This window comes from Monodelphis domestica, chromosome 1 (genome assembly GCF_027887165.1).
Source record: "Monodelphis domestica isolate mMonDom1 chromosome 1, mMonDom1.pri, whole genome shotgun sequence".
Lineage (NCBI taxonomy): Eukaryota > Metazoa > Chordata > Mammalia > Didelphimorphia > Didelphidae > Monodelphis > Monodelphis domestica.
In genome coordinates, this window is record NC_077227.1 from 296185211 (window position 1) to 296199265 (window position 14055).

The following is a 14055-nucleotide window of genomic DNA, read 5'->3' on the forward strand; positions in this document are numbered from 1 at the left end:
CCCAAACACCTGTACTCAATGTGGGAACTCCCCTCAGCATGGGAAACTCCAGAGGTGTGGACAAAGGAATTGTGGTGACTGATGGTACGTGGGAGAGGAAGGAATCTCAAAGAGTCTGGAAGTGAAATTTTAAGCCTTTTCAGACCTCTTTGCCTTATTGATGTTAACTGTTGCAGCTTGTTCCCCTCCCCAGAATGAAGAAGTCTCTGTAACTCAATTCTAAATACAAGATGTATGTAATTTAATGTTAACCAATTTGTAAGTTATCAAAATTGAAATTTTCTGTTACATTGTCTTAATTTGTAACTTTCCTGTGACTATGATTGTACTGAAGAATATCATTGTAAAAGTCCATACATAGCATTTTGTTCCATTTTTGCCTTTGTTAATTGTCACACAGAGCTGATGGATGAATCCAATCACATTGGTTTCAACCTGTATACAAGTTTTGGAGATTTACTTGTCTAATGATTTAAATTGATTTCAATGAGTCTTCAGAAATGATTTTCAGATTCCCTCTGATCATTCATTTGCCTGCCTCTTGAGTTGTTTGTGACAAGAGGTAAGGGTCTATTTGTAGCTGAAGTAGAATGTATTGGCATTGTTGTATTTTCCATCTCTACATTTATTGTAAATGTAACGGATGACATACCTGAAGTGATTTTCACTTTTTAGTCCTCGGCTCCACGTGAAAATGGTTGGGACATATTGGAGACAGTTCTGTTATACTGTTACAGTCTCATACCAAGAGGGAGGGAGGTGCCCAAGTGGCTTTGTTAACCTATGATGTATTATAATCTCATCCAGTAGTTGGGAATGACTTTTTCCTGTGAAGTCTAATAGCTTCAAAATGGATTTCTTGTATCTGTAATTCTTCATCAATTGTACAGAGGTTTTTTCAGGGTTTTTCTCCCACCAAATTTTGGAATTATGGTAATAATAGACTTTCTTAATAATATTTTTGCCAAAGTTGAAAGATTGACTAAAATCTATAGAACTTGTGACAAGTATTCATGATTTGAAAGGTTTTTACATGTCACACAGCAAGTCATGTAAATCCTAATGATAGTTTGTTTGTTTGCAATTTTGTCCTTAAATGGGCTCTTTTAATTTTAGGGATTTTGGTACTTTTTAGAATCTGTATTAGTTGTTGTACTACTGTTTTTAAAAGGTTTTTAACCTGGTGAAAAAATTATGTACACTCACACTGTGGATCCTGGCCAAGTTAAGAGTGATATACATTTCATTTTTGAGTGAGCACCTTTTGTGTTGTGCCTCTGCTTGGATAACACATTGTCACATGGCATGTGAATTGTGAAATTATGATTTTCTTTCATTATTTTTTTCTTCTTATGTTTGCAATAGAATATTTGATTTTTTCTTTCTTTTTTGCCTAACATTGGTGATACTTGATTAATGTTTTTCTTTTTTACTTGAAGGATAACGTTTACAGTATAAGTTTATAGTATCTATTAGCCCTAGTAATATGCATACCCAAAGGCTTTCAACTATGGAAACCTGCCATTTATTGATAAATATTATGGGACTTTGTTAAATGATTATGTCTGATTCCAGGAGAAGGGAACAAAAGAGCCAATATGCAGTGCCAAGTAGCGCGAGGTCAGAACAGACCAAAACCCATCCAGGGAGGATTGTTGAACTTCTATGCCAGTACAAAAGGTCTTGAACCTAGTGTGTGAATCAAGGTTGAGGCACTTGACATATGTTAAGATGCAGGACTTCCTTGAACCATACTTTGAGTTAAGTACCTCAGTTTGGCTATCATCCTGGCTCCCCCTATCTCTGACAGTGAAGATACAATCAGACCAGGGAATGAATTTCCCATTTGCTGCTGAAACTTAGTCCTTTCTCTCTTATAGTTTGGCAATTTCTGTAGTCCTCGCTGCAAATGGTAAAGTTCTGTATTGCTGCTATTGTCCTACAGGCTTGTGGGACATAAGTCACTTTAATTGGTCTTTGCTGTGATTCAAGAACCTGTTACAGGTTATTTTTATCTTTTATTCAGAATTTTATACACTTAAGGTTTTTATTTAATTTTTTTATCATTTCTGTATTTCTTATTTTTATACAGAATTTACTTTTTTACTTTTTTATTTAGGATTTTTTTGGGTGGTTTGTTTTTTCTTTTGACAATTATTTCATATACCTCATAACTCAATCATGTATCCCAGTCTAATTCTGGTGTTGGTCAACACCCTCCTCGGGGGGGGGGGGGGGGGTTGTGTAATTATCCTAAAATGCAAAATTTAAAAGTTTTTGGAGTTATAAGCTATCTCCCAATAGAATCACAGAGGGGATTGTGATGATATAAGTCACTCCCTAAGTTTTTCCTACTCCACACCCCATATTTTGCATGAGTACATTGCAGGACATGAGGACACGGAGAATAAAAGGTGTGGACAGAGCTCTCTGTCTTGAATTCTCTCTCTCTCTCTTTGTGCTCAAGGGCTTTTGTGGGCTAAGCGGTTTGGCGGGCTTGGGATTTTGGCTTAGATATTTTTCTAGATGGGTGAAATTTTCTGTCCCCTTCCATTATTTCCCTTTTTTATATATCTCCATTTTTATTAAAATTACGTTGTTATGAGCTAGTAATAGACTTCTGATTTGACAGTAATTATAACAGCAACTGCAGTCATTTAATTGTTATAATTTAATAATTCTTATTTTCATTTATTACACTAAGATAATCAGAAAAAAGAAAAAAACCTATATGTTCTAAAATATTTGTAGTAGCTCCATTTATGAACTGGAAATTGAAGGTATCGGCATCAACTGGGCAATGGTTATAACCAGGTTGTGTCCTATGATTGTGTTGGAATACTTCTGTGCTATAAAAAATGATAAGCGAAGGCACAGACTTGCGGGTAAACATGGCTGCAATCTAGACGTGACTCGCTTCCCCTCCCCGGCACCGAACAAAATAGACTACCTCAAAAGAGCATAAAAATCACCTTTGGAAGAATGGAGGGACTCTCCAGTACCCCACAGAAACGAAGGTATATGGGATTTGAACATTTCCACACTATAAGGAGGAGGAAAAACTCGCACAAAAAAGTGAACTGAGGCAACCCCCCCCCAAACCAGAGTGAGCTATCAGAGCGCTCACTGGGACAGCGAGTGAGTGAGGAGCGTCTCTGTCGGGGGGGGGGGGGCACACCAGGGTCCTTGGGATCTAAAGACTGCAAGGAAACGACCTCTCAGGGCGGCTTCACAGGAGAATCCTATGCTGAGCACAGGGGGCTGCGGAACTGAACTCCGGGGGGTTGCGTTGAGCACTTGGACGGAGCTGGACACCTGGGCAGGCTGGGCTGATCGCCTGGGCGGGCTGTGCTGATCGCCTGGGCGATTGGGCTGAACACAGGGGCCTGTGCTCTAAGAAACCTCGGAGGCTGGGAATAACTAGTCTGAGGCAACCTAAATTCACCGAAAACCCTCCCATATCAACCAGATCCCAGACCAAAAAAAGAAAGTGGAATAAAACCACAAAAGGGATGGCTCACATGTCCCAAAATCAAGCCTCCCAAGAAGAAAGGGGGGAAAAAGTGACTATTGAAAACTTTTATGGAGGGAGTACTCAAGGAAAAGAAGAGAATGAGGATGAAATCCAAACAAAATCAGAACATGCCTCCCAAAATGGAAACTATCCACAAGCTCTGGAGGATCTCAAACTGGAGGTTACCCAAAAGATGGAAACCTTTTGGAAAGAAAAATGGGAGAAAGAGATCAGCAGTCTGATAGACAAGACTTCACAATTGGAGAAAGAGCTGGAAGCATCCAATAGAAGGGTAGACAAAGCTGAAAAGCAAAACCAGTCCCTAACGACCAGAATTAAGCAAATGGAAGACAGCGAGATTACAAAACAGCAAGAATCAAAAAAGCAAAGCCAAAAAATTAATGAATTAGAAGAAAACATGAAATATCTCACTGAAAAGGTCACAGACTTGGAAAACAGAGGAAGAAGAGACAACCTCAGAATTATTGGTCTCCCCGAAAAACCAGAGATAAACAAAAACATCGATGCTATTCTACAGGAGATTATAGAAGAAAAGTGCCCACATGTTCTGGAGCAAGGGGGGAAATAGAAATAGAAAGGGTTCATAGAACACCCTCTATACTAAGTCCCCAAAAGACAACCCCAGGAATGTAATCGCCAAAATCAAGAGCTTCCAATAAAAGGAGAAAATCCTACAAGAAGCCAAGAAGAGGAGCTTCAGATATAGGGGGGCTCCCATAAGGATCACACAGAACTTAGCGGCTAACACACTAAGAGACCACAAAGCATGGAACATGATATTTAGAAAGGCAAGAGAGCTGGGTCTCCAACCAAGAATCAACTACCCAGCAAAACTGACTATATACTTCCAGGGGAAAGTATGGGCATTCAACAAAATAGAAGATTTCCAAGCATTTGCTAAGAAAAGACCAGAACTTAGTGGAAAATTTGATATCCAAGCACAGAAAGCAATAGAAACATGAAAAGGTAAATATGAAAGAAAGGGAAAAGGAGATGAATCTTATCTTTTTCTTTAAGTCAAAATCTCTTCCATAAGGACTACATTTATATCAAATTATATATATTAATATGTGGGGAAAATATATTGTTTAACTCTCAAAAATTGTATGCATCATAAGAGTAGTTAGAAGAATCATGCATAGGGAAAGATTGGGGCATCAAGAAGATTTGGGGAAAGTGGGGGCAAAGAAAGAAAAAGGGAGGGGGGGGAATCGTCGATAACACTAACATTTACTTCAAGAAATGGTGGGGGGGACTAAATAGAATAATCTTTCCCATACAAAGATACACATGGGAAGGGGAGGGGAAGAACTCTCATGTGAGAAGGAGAGGAAGAGAGTGTGAAGTAGAATTACTTAAACCTTACTCTCAGTGAAATCAGATCTGAGAGGGAAGAACATCTAGATCCAGTGGGATCCTGAATTCTATCTTATCCAACAGGGTAAGAAAGAAAGGAAAATCACAGAGGGGGAGGGTAGAGGGAAGGAAAGGGGAAGGGAGCATAAAAAGGGAGGGGCTAGAAAGGGAAGCATATTAAGGGAGGGAACTAGGGGGATGGACCTAAAGTAAATCACTGGTTCAAAGGATATAGCTAAAGAAGAAAGGTCAGAACTAGGGGAAGATATCAAAATGCCAGTGAATCCACAAGTGACAATCATAACTTTGAATGTGAATGGGATGAACTCACCCATAAAATGTAGACAAATAGCAGATTGGATTAGAACCCAAAACCCTACCATTTGTTGTCTTCAAGAAATACATATGAGGCGGGTTGATACTTACAAGGTTAGAATTAAAGGATGGAGCAAGACCTTTTGGGCCTCAACTGATAGAAAGAAGGCAGGAGTTCCAATCATGATATCTGACAAAGCCAAAGGAAAAATAGACCTGATCAAAAGGGATAGGGAAGGTAAATATATTCTGTTAAAAGGGAGTATAGACAATGAGGAAATATCACTAATCAACATGTATGCACCAAATGGTATAGCATCCAAATTTTTAATAGAGAAACCAGGAGAATTGAAGGAGGAAATAGACAATAAAACCATATTAGTGGGAGACTTGAACCAACCACTATCAAATTTAGATAAATCAAACCAAAAAATAAATAAAGAGGTAAAAGAGGTGAATGAAATCTTAGAAAAATTAGAGCTGATAGACATATGGAGAAAAATAAATAGGGACAAAAAGGAATACACCTTCTTTTCAGCACCACATGGCACATTCACAAAAATAGATCATACACTAGGTCACAGAAACATGGCACACAAATGCAGAAAAGCAGAAATAATAAATGCAGCCTTTTCAGACCACAAGGCAATAAAAATAACGATCAGTAATGGTACATGGAGACATCCTTTGAAACCTAATGGGATGCAGCAAAAGCAGTACTTGTAGGAAAATTCATATCCATGAGTGCATATATTAACAAATTAGGGAGGGCAGAGGTCAATGAATTGGAAATGCAAATCAAAAAACTTGAGAACAAACAAATTAAACCCCCCCAGAAGAAAACCAAACTAGAGATCCTAAAAATTAAGGGAGAAATTAATAAAATCAAAAGTGATAGTACAATTGAGCTAATAAACAAGACTAGAAGCTGGTACTTTGAAGAAACAGACAAAATAGACAAAGTACTGGTCAATCTAATTAAAAAAAGGAAAGAAGAAAGGCACATTAACAGCATCAAGGATGAAAAGGGGGACTTCACCTCCAACAAAGAGGAAAATTAAAGCAATCATTAAAAACTACTTTGCCCAATTATATGGCAATAAATATACCAACGTAGGTGATATGGATGGATCTCTACAAAAATATAAATTGCCTGGACTATCAGAAGAAGAAATAGATTTTTTAAATAATCCTATATCAGAAAAAGAAATCCAACAGGCCATCAAAGAACTTCGTAAGAAAAAATTCCCAGGGCCTGATGGATTCACCAGTGAATTCTATCAAACATTCAAAGAACAACTAACCCCAATACTATACGAACTATTTGACATAATAAGCAAAGAGGGAGTTCTACCGAATTCCTTTCATGACACCAACATGGTACTAAATCCAAAGCCAGGCAGGCCAAAAACAGAAAGAAAATTATAGACCAATCTCCCTAATGAATATAGATGCAAAAATCTTAAATAGGATACTAGCAAAAAGACTCCAGCAAATGATCAGAAGGGTCATCCACCATGATCAAGCAGGATTTATACCAGGGATGCAGGGCTGGTTCAATATTAGGAAAACCATCCACATAATTGACCACATCAACAAACAAACCAACAAAAATCACATGATTATTTCAATAGACGCAGAAAAAGCCTTTGATAAAATACAACACCCATTCCTTTTAAAAACACTAGAAAGCATAGGAATAGAAGAGTCGTTCCTAAAAATAATAAACAGTGTCTATCTAAAACCATCAACTAATATCATCTGCATTGGGGATAAACTAGATGCATTCCCAATAAGATCAGGAGTGAAACAAGGATGCCCATTATCACCTCTATTATTTGACATTGTACTAGAAACACTAGCAGTAGCAATTAGAGAAGAAAAAGAAATTGAAGTCATTAAAATCGGCAATGAGGAGACCAACTCATCACTCTTTGCAGATGACATGATGGTCTACTTAAAGAATCCTAGAGATTCAACTAAAAGCTAATTGAAATAATCAACAACTTTAGCAAAGTTGCAGGATACAAGATAAACCCACATAAGTCATCAGCATTTCTATATATTTCCAACACAGCTCAGCAGCAAGAACTAGAAAGAGAAATCCCATTTAAAATTACCTTAGACAAAATAAAACACTTGGGAATCTATCTCCCAAGACAAACACAGGAACTTTATGAACACAACTATAAAACACTCTCCACACAACTAAAACTAGACTTGAACAATTGGAAAAACATTAACTGCTCATGGGTAGGACGAGTCAATATAATAAAAATGACCATCCTACCCAAACTCATATATCTATTTAGTGCCATGCCCATGGAATTTCCAAAAAATTTTTTTACTGATCTAGAAAAACCATAACAAAGTACATTTGGAAGAACAAAGGATCAAGGATATCCAGGGAAATAATGAAAAAAAATATACAAAGGAAGGGGGCCTTGCAGTCCTAGATCTCAGGCTATATTATAAAGCAGCGGTCATCAAAACAATTTGGTACTGGCTAAGAGACAGAAAGGAGGATCAGTGGAATAGACTCGGGGTAAGTGACCTCAGCAAGACAGTATATGACAAACCCAAAGATCCCAGCTTTGGGGTCAAAAATCCATTATTTCATAAAAACTGTTGAGTAAATTTGAGGACAGTGTGGGAAAGATTAGGTTTAGATCACCACCTCACCACCCTACTCCAAGATAAATTCAAAATGTGTGAATGACTTGATCATAAAGAAGGAATCTATAATAAAATTAGGAGAACACAGAATAGTATACATGTCAGACCTTTGGGAAGGGAGAGCCTTTAAAACCAAGCAAAACTTAGAGTCACAAAATGCAAAATAAATAATCTGGAATACATCAAATTAAAAAAGTTTTTGTACAAACGAAACCAATGTAACTAAAATCAGAAGGGAAGCAACAAATTGGGAAACAATCTTCGTAAAAACCTCTGACAAGGGTTTAATTACTCAAATTTACAAAGAGATACAGCAATTGTACAAAAAATCAAGCCATTCTCCAATTGATAAATGGGCAAGGGACATGAACAGGCAGTTCTCAGCCAAAGAAATCAAAACAATTAATAAACACATGAAAAAGTGTTCTACATCTCTTATAATCAGAGAGATGCAAATCAAAACAACCCTAAAGTATCACCTCACACCTAGCAGATTGGCTAATATGACAGCAAAGGAACGTAATGAATGCTGGAGGGGATGTGGCAAAGTAGGGACATTAATCCATTGCTGGTGGAGTTGTGAATTGATCCAACCATTCTGGAGGGCCATTTGGAACTATGCCCAAAGGGTGATAAAGACTGTCTGCCCTTTGATCCAGCTATAGCACTGCTGGGTTTATACGCGAAAGAGACAATAAGTAAAAAGACTTGTACAAGAATATTCATAGCTGCACTCTTTGTGGTGGCCAAAAATTGGAAAACGTGGAGATGCCCATCAATTGGGGAATGGCTGAACAAATTGTGGTATATGTTGGTGATGAAATACTATTGTACTAAAAGGAATAATAAAGTAGAGAAATTCCATGGAGACTGGAAAGACCTCCAAGAAGTGATGCAGAGCGAAAGGAGCAGAACCAGGAAAACATTATACACAGAGACTAATACACTGTGGTACAATCAAAGGTAATGGCCTTCTCCATTAGTGTCAATGCAGTGTCCTGAACAATCTGCAGGGATATAAAAAAGATTATCCACAAGCAGAGGACAAACTGTGGGAGTAAAAACACTGAGGAAAAGTAACTGCTTGACTACAGGGGGCAAGGGGATATGACTGAGGAGAGAATCTAAATGAACACTCTAATGCAAATACCAACAACATGGAAATGGGTTCGAACTAAGAACACATGTGATACTCAGTGGAATCGCGTGTCGGCTATGTGAGAGGTGGTGGGAAGAGGAAGGGGGGGAGAGGAAAAGAAAATTATCTTTGTTTCCAATGTATAATGTTTGGAAATGACCAAATAAAATAATGTTTTAAGTAAAAAAAATGATAAGCAAGTTAATTTTTAAACAACTTGAAAAAATCTAAGTGAAGTAATGAATAAATTGAGTTAAACCAAGAGAATGTTAAATATACTTACAGAATTAATATTTGAAGAGTAACTTGTTAATGTCCACCAGAAAAACAACTGAAAAATAGAACCAGGAAAAAGACAATTTAGATGCATGATTAAAAATTTGGTTACCTGTGATGGTGTAGGGAGTGTAGGGTGTTTGAGATGCCTGGAAATTAATTTTTACAGTGTAAATAATTTAACAGTAACAAAGAATAATACCAAGTTTTAAAAAATCATTGGTTTGTTGGACCATTTTTAGCTTTAGAGTTTTATTTATCTTTTCTTTTTTTCTAGTTATGCTCCATGGTGTCCTGCTTGTCAGAACCTTCAGCCAGAGTGGGAAGATTTTGCTGAGTTGGGGGAAGATCTTGAGGTTAACATTGCAAAAGTAGATGTCACAGAGCAGCCAGGTATGGTTACTTGATTTATATTTGCTTTTGAACATATATTGTACATTTTTATGAAACACTGTTTATTACAATATTATTTAAATTAGCCACATATTATTATAGTTACCCATTATTTATTGAAAAGTCTTTTAATGTTACTGTTATCTTAAGTAAAATTTAGTAATGTTTGGCATAATATAATTTTTGAATTGGAAAGAATCTCAGAGATCCTCCAGCTTATTAATTTTTTTCAACTGAAAAAAGGAAATTTAACAATAGACGAATTCAAGGCATTCCTGAAAAGAAAAAAATATATTAAATTTCTAAATACCTCAAATAATAGAAACCTTTAATAGAAAATAGGGAAAATAAGAAACCTTTACTAGGAAAACTGTATAAGTAGAGAGTAAATAATAAAATTAATCACCCCATGTTTACAAAGATTTTTTTAACAAGAAAAAGCAATTTAAAATGGTTGTATGGATTCAAAAATGTAAGAGAAACTTAAGACAGAAGTGAAAGTGGAAGAGCAGAACTGAAGCACTGTATATTAAACCTTTGCTGCTTTTGTTTTTTCTTTGTGTATGACACATAATAAGCACTTAATAAATGTTTATTTATTGATTAAAGTTCCTTCAGGAATCAGTTTATTTTGTGCATACCCTACCATATCTATAGGAGAATAGTGAAGGAATGATTTTTTGTATAGTCTAACAAGAAGGGAGAGATTCAAGAAGCATAGGAGACATGACAGAAGACTTCCATGTTGAGAATTGTAGTGATAATTTTTGGGTTGTGGTTTAAAATCTAAATTTAAAATCTAATTCACCAGGGAAAAAATCCCCAAATAAAATACCCAAGTCAGACTGGAAATTTATTGCTTTTTTAAAATTCATATAGAGGGAAGGATTTAAAGAGAAAGCTGGAAGAGGATATAGGATTTATCCTTTAAGGAGAGAGAGGGAAGAGAGTATAGGATTTCTCCTGCCTGGCCTGTGCCAGGGGAGAGTTCAAGATACCCATCACCAGGTCTCTGAAGAAGATTAAAGGCTTCTAAGAGGATAAAGTTTGGAAAGTAAAGGAGGAAGACTCAACCAGAAACTCGCCTCCGAACCGGACAACAGCTGTAGCCATGCCATGGTGCCAAAAGGCCCAGCATGTTGCCACCAGCCAACTCTCCGCTGTCAGAGGGTACCAGAGAGAGGAAGTGACACAAAATATATAGACCTTTTACTCTTGTCTCCCCTCCTCTCAATTTTCGTGTCTACCAATCACATCAAAGACTTTTCTCCAGGACTGCCCTTTTTTTAGTTCTCATCTTCTTTGATTAGATTATATCTTTTGAGTTACTTAACACTTCTTTGTTAAGTTCACTTTTTGTTAGTTACTTAACCTTTTTATGATTAATTTACCCTTTATAGTTAATACCTTTTTGTATTAAGATCTTAAAATAGACTTAGCTTAAAGTTCTAGCTTCACTATAAAGTAAGAACTAAGTACCTTCATTGTTCAATCAGGAGATTACAACTTTACCTTCACCATAAAGTAAGATCTAAGTAGGGTGGAGTAATTTAAAGTTTATAGAATGCAAGTTTCTTACAATAAATACCTGCCAAAAAATATTACCATGGACTAAGAGATGTGTGTCTGTTATAGAAGACAAAGACTTCATAATTGCTTTAATCTTAGGAAAGCTGGTACATGGAAAGTCACTTTCTTCATGGGCCGCATCCTCACTTAGGAGAAGACATATGATCTCTTAAGAGCAGATAGCAAGAATAATAATTTGGGGGCAGATGGAGGGTTCATAGAACCCACATGACCTTTGTGAAGCAGATCATTATAGTGAAGGCAGGAAGGGATAGGATTAGGCCAGAAGATTCAGGGAATGGTAATTTCTGTTTCGTGGCAGTTCCTTTTTCTTCCTTAATTAATATTTCTAGTAGTAAGTCATACCAACAAAGAAGGATAATTGGGTAAGTGCTATGAAGAGAATAACTTAGAAATTGATTAGTAGGGTAAATTGAAACCTGCTACTTAAAAAACCTCAAGAGGATTACAAGATTAAAGAATAATAAGGTTATAGATGCTAGATCAGACAATAAGATTTCAGAGTAGACCAGCAGTTAAGATTGTTAGTGAAGAGAATGTGAATAACTTCTTGGGAGGATGATTTACAAAAGAAAAATATTTTGAACAAACCACCCGCCCAGGAAATAAAGAACCTCCCCCCAAAAAAAGAAATTAGTAATTTGAGGAAAAAATTCAAATTGGGACAACAGTATCCAAAGAGGAGGGAAGTAGGAAGTAGCCTGCGGTAAGAGAATGGCATCAAAATAATTTAAGCATAATTAATTGCAAAATTTGGAACTATGACCAAAGGGCTTTAAAAGACTGCCTTTGATCCAGTCATACCAAACTTTAAAAGCCAATCGGTGGAATTTATACCAATCTGCAGGTGTTATGTCAACATTAGAGTTTATTGAATAGGGAAGGTGAAAATATGGTTATACTTCTGCTTTTTCATTATTAATTTGACAACTAAGTGGAGATTTGACTAAAGTAGGGAAAGGTTTGTAGCAGGCAAGAGCAATCAAAAAGCTGTTGTAATAAATGAGGTGATATGGGCCTGTACCATGATGATGATAGCTTCAGAGGGGAAAAAAGGAATGTGTGCCTATGTGTGTTTCTGTATATATGTAGAAATGACAGGACAGAGGGGAACTAGCTTGCTCAGTGGGTTGAGAGCCAGGTCTAGAGATAGGAGGTCCTAAGTTCAAATGTGGCATTAGACACTTCTTAGATATGTGACCTGGGTAAGTCACTTAACCCCCATTGCTTAGCCCTTCCTGTTCTTTTGCCTTAGCACCAATACACAGTATTGATTGTACGACAGAAGGTAAAGGTTGTTTTTGTTTGTTTGTTTGTTTTTAATGACAACATGCCAATTGATTGAATATGAGTTCAAGTGCATGTAAAAAGTTGAGGATGACACGTCCATATCAAGTCTGGGTGATTAGGAGGAGGATTGAACTCTGAACAGTAGGGAGGACACATTAGGAAGAGGGGAGGGTTTTGGGGAGAAAATACTGAATCTTGTCAGAGATATATTGAGTTTGAGGTCTATGGGTTATCTAGTTGAAGATATCTAAGAGAGGAGAAAAAAATCAAGATGATTGAGTAGAAGTAGTAGAAGCTCTCCCAAATTTCCTCTCTATATAATGCCTTGGATCAGGACGATTCATCTTCCTAAGTTTAAGTCTGACTTCATACACTAGCTCTATGACCCTGGGCAAGTCACTTAACCCATTTGTCCTCAGTTTTCTCATCTGTAAAATGTACTGGATAAGAAAATGCCAAATTGCTCCTGTACATGGATCTTATTTTGGGGAGCAAAGATGGCAGAGTATAGCAGAGAAGCTCCAAATTACCATAAGAATCCTCTCCAACCAATATTAAAATAACACCACAAAATGATTACAAGAGTAAAAGAACCAACAAGGAAATAGAGTGAAACAACTTTAAAGAAAAGAAAAACCCAGAAGGGTAGGCAGAGAATATCTGGGGCATTGGGATGAGAGGGGAACAGAATCAGCAAGGGGTGAAGATGAAGCCCCACACCCCACCCCACATCTGCTATCCCAGGTTTGGAACCTAGGACCAAGCCAACATTCAGATCCTGAGATCCTGCTTGGGTAAATACTGGCCCAAGCCAACCCACATCCCTTGAAATTTCAAACCTGTGGAGAAGTCCAGTACCAGTCTAGAGTGATCTGTGCTGAGGTGATCTGATCTATGTGGGTCCAGAATGATGCCAGGAATCCCAGGCTGGGCCTGTCAAGAGGATGTAGATCCCATTTTGGAGAGGTTAATAGTACTAAGACTTAGATCTTTTTGCCAAGAAAGCTCAGGGCTGAGCTCCAGGATAAGGCAATCAACTGTATGCTAGCACTGTAAGACCAAAACTTACACCTAAGCCCAAGGCAACAATTTAAGTAGTTCCTGATCTGATCAAGATAAAAGTAAGACCAAAAACGTATAACCAAGCCTAAGGCAAGGCTTTGAGCTATCAGCGTCTCAAGGATTAATTGAATTAGCAAGGGAAGTGGCTCTCAGAGCTCTCAGCCCTCAGTCCATCACAGCATCTTCAAGAGATCTGAAACTGGTAGAAACCTAGAAAATTAGCTAAGAATATAATTAAGGAAGAACTGAAGTTTAAGAGGATACTCCAACCTCCTGGAAAACAAAGCCTACCTATAAATAGGTGGGTAAAATGAGCAAACAATAAAAAAGGCACCTAGCTGTAAAGAATTTTTATGGAGATAAAGAGGAAGGTACAGACATAGAAAGGGACAGTAAAAACAAAACACATGCAAAGTCCAAAAGA

The 14055-nt window shown here is 37.2% G+C and overlaps 1 protein-coding gene across 2 annotated transcripts in view; it reads left to right on the forward strand.

Annotated features, from left to right (window-relative positions):
• TMX1 (thioredoxin related transmembrane protein 1) overlaps window positions 1-14055 on the forward strand; it is a 64821-nt gene that overhangs the window by 27404 nt on the left and 23362 nt on the right. For both annotated transcript variants that reach the window (XM_001362368.4, XM_007473216.3), the window contains exon 2: window positions 9574-9689. In XM_001362368.4, the coding sequence (XP_001362405.1) occupies window positions 9574-9689 (116 nt within the window). The remainder of the gene's footprint in view (window positions 1-9573; window positions 9690-14055) is intronic.